Source organism: Bos indicus, chromosome 5 (genome assembly GCF_029378745.1).
Source record: "Bos indicus isolate NIAB-ARS_2022 breed Sahiwal x Tharparkar chromosome 5, NIAB-ARS_B.indTharparkar_mat_pri_1.0, whole genome shotgun sequence".
Taxonomy (NCBI): Eukaryota; Metazoa; Chordata; class Mammalia; order Artiodactyla; family Bovidae; genus Bos; species Bos indicus.
This window is the reverse complement of record NC_091764.1, coordinates 94,996,398-95,001,108: the sequence shown is the minus strand read 5'-3', so window position 1 is coordinate 95,001,108 and position 4,711 is coordinate 94,996,398. Positions and strand designations below refer to the sequence as shown.

The following is a 4,711-nucleotide window of genomic DNA, read 5'->3' as shown; positions in this document are numbered from 1 at the left end:
CCATTTAAATCTTGGGAGCAGGAAAATCATATGGTCGATCATCTATGATATTTGAAAATCCTGGAAAACACATAATAAGAAGCAGCCATTCACTGATCCCGAGGTAGAGAGAATCTAGGCAAACTACAGCCGGGCAAGTGTCTTCTAAGGTTAGTTTTCCTGTGCACTGATCAGCATTAGAACAGGGTTAACAGAGTCTCCTGTTCTGGGCTAGGTGGGCCTTGATTGAAATATCTCAGTATTTTCCCAGAAGAAATCAGACTCAAAACGTAAGTATCCAACCAGAAGTTTATTATGGAAGAATCACACATCTTAATTCCCCCTTGACCTTCACTTCGTTTCATATTCATTACTTTTCAACCTGTGGGCAGGAAAGAGGGATGCAGCCAGACAAGAACGTTTAAGGAACAATTAAGCGATTCGTATGTTTCTATATAGTTCAGTAATGCTACTGCAAGGGAATACAAAACCAGGCACCAGGCTCTGGAAAGAGACTTTTGTCCAGTCTCATTTGGCCCCTCGGCGCTGCCGGAAATAACGGTCGTAGGCAGCATTGTATCCATACACCATGGCATAGCGTTCGCAAAGTTTGAAGTCATCACAAGCTTCCCGGTTGAGCTCGTATTGAGGCTTGTTGAGTTCTCGGATTCTAGAAAGTGAGAAAAAAAAAAAAAAAAAAAAAGCCCAAATTGAGAGGCGTAAAGGAAGTGGAGAAGTAAGAAAAAAAGAATGCGAAAATACCGTAGAGAGATCCCATAGTGTTAGTGGATCGGGTGTGTCTCTTTGTGACCCCATGCACTGTAGCCAGCCAGGTTCCTCTGTCCATGGAATTTTCCAGGCAAGAATACTGGAGTGGGTAGCCATTCCCTTCTCCAGGGGATCTTCCTGACTCAGGAATCGAACCCAGGTCTCCTTCACTGCAGGTGGATTCTTTACAGTCTGAGCCACCAGGGATTCCCCCAAGATGAAGAGATATTTACAGAACAAGGAGGAAAGGTGAAAGAGGGGGAATTTTCTTTTTCAATAAAAACAGAAATTTTCTGTCTTTCCTCCTTTACCTCCTCCCTCCCTCTCCTTTCTGGGCCTTTCACAAAATAGTCTTCTAGAAATTCAGTTGGTTTTCTACATTGTTTTTAAATTCTTTGATTTTGGAATATGCTTAGAAATAATACATATTATCGAAAAAAAAAAATCCATTTCTCCCTCCATTCAGATCTGGGAATAATGATCTCCCCCATCACGTGTCATCACCTACCTCTCTTGGGCTTTTGCTCTCCATCTCTGTTGTGGTGATATAAAGCTGTTAGCGTTTCTCCTGTTAATGAAGGGATCTTAAAACAGAAAATAGGTGGAGTTTTAGGCAATCGGTCATTGATAATATTTCTGTGAGTATTCTCTGACACAAATATATTTGAAAGCTCACTCATTCATTTGTGTATTTCATGTAACTATGAAAATTAGTTTCATAGTTTCATAACTATGAAGAGTAAAGGGGGAGATAAAGCAAATTTCATAAACTGCCTGATCCAAAGAAATTAATAACCTACATGTGGGTTACTAGAGACTTGGCACACAGGCTACTATAGACCTTGCTTGTTTATTTTGCTTTGGGTCGTCATTTTGCCTTTCTCGATTTTGGTATTTCTACTCGAGTGTATTTTTCATTCCTATAAGGAGAAATCCTCTTTGTCCTGAGGCCTTAAAACATAATTTTAGATTTTCAGTAAATGAACAGTTTAAACATCATAAAACCATAAACACATTAAAGATAAGCATGGTATTTATTTCTCTACTCAGTCTTTATAAGTATTTATATTTATATTCAATAGTGTCCAGCAGAATGCTGATGTGTGTGGTCTCCCAGCTGACTTGGCCGCCAAGCCTGTACTTTGTCATTTGTCACTAGTCCTCATTTTCCATCTGTGTGGTTGTTGTGGTGCCAACTTGAAATTTCCAAAGGAGATTTTATGGTTCGTAAGTATGTCGAAAGCATACTTGCCATCTTACAAATTTAAAAATTGCTCATCTGGTGATTTTTTTTATAGTCATTGACTTTTAAAATTTACTTTACTTTTCCAAAAGATATCCTCTTTTTCCTCTCTGTTATGGGTATTATCATTTTGTCTTTTTAAGAATTAGGAGATTCTTCAATACCTGAGATTCCAATAAGGAATTCAAATATTTACTTACTGATTTCATAGGATTCCAGGCTTTCGTGAGATTCTGGAATAAAAAAAAAAAAGATTCATTTTATTGTTACTTTTTACAGACCACAGGAGTTTAAATATAGGGAAGGAAGGGAAGGGAAGAGTCAAAAAGATGGGAGGAGTATATTTGGCAGTGTGGTTATTACAAATTTCAGGCATTTAGGATTTATGAGCTGTTTCTCTAGCTCTGTTCTTGCTGGGATACATCTACTCTTTAGTTTTTCTGGTGTTAAAGGAGCCAGTGGCCCTGGTTTAAGCTAAAATTTTCTAAGAGCTATGAAGTCTTTAGGCTGGTAAAATAATTTAAGTGCTGCATGTAAGTCTCCAGGGAGCCTTCCTTGATTTAATTTGGGACCTGAAATCAAGGAAGGGACATAACATTGAGGAGACAGGCAAGACTCTCCAGGCAGGCTGGGCAGATGGCTTGGCCGGGCTTCTCCACGACAGGTTCCCAAGAGGTTTTGAAAGCCTCTTAAGAACCTGTGTTAAACTGACAGCCACAGAAACCACTGGCTTCAGCTGACATCTCACATTGGGCACGATGCCAGGTCAGAGAAAGAACTGAGATGATGCCAAAGGAAAAGATTTCTTCTTTCTCCCATTCTCCTAGGCAAAGCAGGTAAATTTGGCAATAAGAAACTCATAGTTATAAGCATATGAGTGTGCTTGAAAAGTTAAAAAGAAGGTGAAAAACCAAATACTCTGATACAGAAAACTGGTGAATAATTTCAAGACTAAGGAGTAAACTACAGATAGCTGTTAATATAATTGAGGCTCAAGGAAACCTAGAATATCCACATAATTGAACCATAAGACTGAATGACCTAAATCATGTTGCCTGAGATTTCTTTTCATTAGCTTTGAACAGACACACATATATTTAACAACACAGAGAACCAGGCAAAATTGGTCTTTTAACAATAGAAACTAAGAAAGTGATTTTTCTCTGAGATTCTTTAAATGTAAAACTTTTTTTTTTTAAATTCATTCACTAAAAAAAATGTTAACTTCATAAGATTGTCCTTCTCCTAGAGAAGGCCATACATATCACTTCGAGTGAAAACTGGTTTTCTTAAAGGTAAGTGATTCAACCAATACCCTTAACCAATTGTAACCAAAGTCAAAATAAACATCCTTATTTGTTTAAATGAGAGCTTAGGGGCTGGAGAGTTGATATCTTTTTTTTTTTTTCCCTGAAATAGCAAAGTTTCCAGGTATAGAGCAACTTACCATAGAAAGAACTTGTCTGTTAAGTTACATACAAGAGTCTGGATATTGAAGAGGTAAAAAATATGATGAAAAAAAAAAAAAATACTTGATGGAGCAGATCAGTGCTCAAAGGACTTGGGAAATGTCAAATTCATGGTCCTCTAAGATTATAAGAGCAAAAAGGAAAGAAGAGAAGGAGGGAGAGGGGAAAATCCATGAAAACTGAAGTCAGAGGCAGAAAAGAAAAAAACAAAAACAGAGAGAGAGCAGGAGAAAGTTCTCACCATAACACAGAGCTGCCACGGCCAAGGCAGCCAGGATGGAGAGAAGGAGCAGGCTCTTCATGGTGTCTCCGGGTCACTCGCACCGTCTCCTGGAGCAGCAGTGGGGAGAGACAACTACAGGCTGTTGGTGAAAGGCTGTGGGGTTTTTATAAGAATCAGAGCAGCTGAAAGGGGTGGAACCAGTGGGAGGGGGCCGGAGAAGGTGGAGACTGGTTGGCATTCAATGAGCACTGGGACTTTTCCCAAATACTCATTCCTTCCAGATATTATCTACTCCGGGTGGGCAGTTTTCCCTCACTCCTGGACCTGACTTGTATGGCAGGATACTGCCCTGGTACACAAGTTGTGGCTGCCCTATGTTTGGGTCAGACCTGGGCTCAGGTCCACAGAGAAGGGAGTTGCCACAAACACGTGTTTGCCTTTCTAATTCCTTCTCTGGTCTGCCCTCCCTGGCCTTGACTTTGGGTCTTTCAGGTTTGGTCCATACACAAAGCCATAGTGTTCTCTTCACTCCCCTGATGGATGGATGAGAGGTTCTGGGGGAGAAAGGACTTCACTTTCTGTGCTGGTTCTAATTTAGAATTATTTTCCTAGTAGGGCTGAACTGTTAATCCTAACCACTTGGGTGTTCGCCTGGTGATATACCCCTTTTGCAGTTTTCCCAAGTGCTCAGCAGGACGGGGATGGCCAAGGACCCCCGGGCTTCTGTTTCCTCCATTGGCTCAGCAGCAACTTGCCCATCCAGTTTTGTGACTTGAGTGCAGACCTGCACACTGATGCCCTATTAGGCTGGCTATCACTCATCTAAAGTGCAGCAAGGATACCCACCTCACATTGTCTGAAGGCATTGTCTTGATAATGAAATAATTCAGTACGCTTTTAGTGAGTGGCAGATGAGATGCAAGGTACCTGCTAGGTGATGTGGGGACCTAGAGACAAACAAGACAGTCCCTAAGGAGGTAAGAACCTCCTTATTATTCACTTTGCTCTTGAGCTGTCCTGTATCCTCCA

The 4,711-nt window shown here is 40.5% G+C and overlaps 1 protein-coding gene across 1 annotated transcript; it reads right to left on the bottom strand.

Annotated features, from left to right (window-relative positions):
- Positions 1-270: 270 nt before the first annotated feature.
- MGP (matrix Gla protein) lies at positions 271-3,873 on the bottom strand. The gene is made up of 4 exons (XM_019961509.2): positions 3,701-3,873; positions 2,191-2,223; positions 1,256-1,331; positions 271-649 (listed from the first exon to the last, which is right to left on the bottom strand). Exons 1-4 carry the CDS (start codon positions 3,759-3,761, stop codon positions 508-510), a joined length of 312 nt encoding a protein of 103 aa, XP_019817068.1. The 5' UTR covers positions 3,762-3,873; the 3' UTR covers positions 271-507.
- Positions 3,874-4,711: the final 838 nt, after the last annotated feature.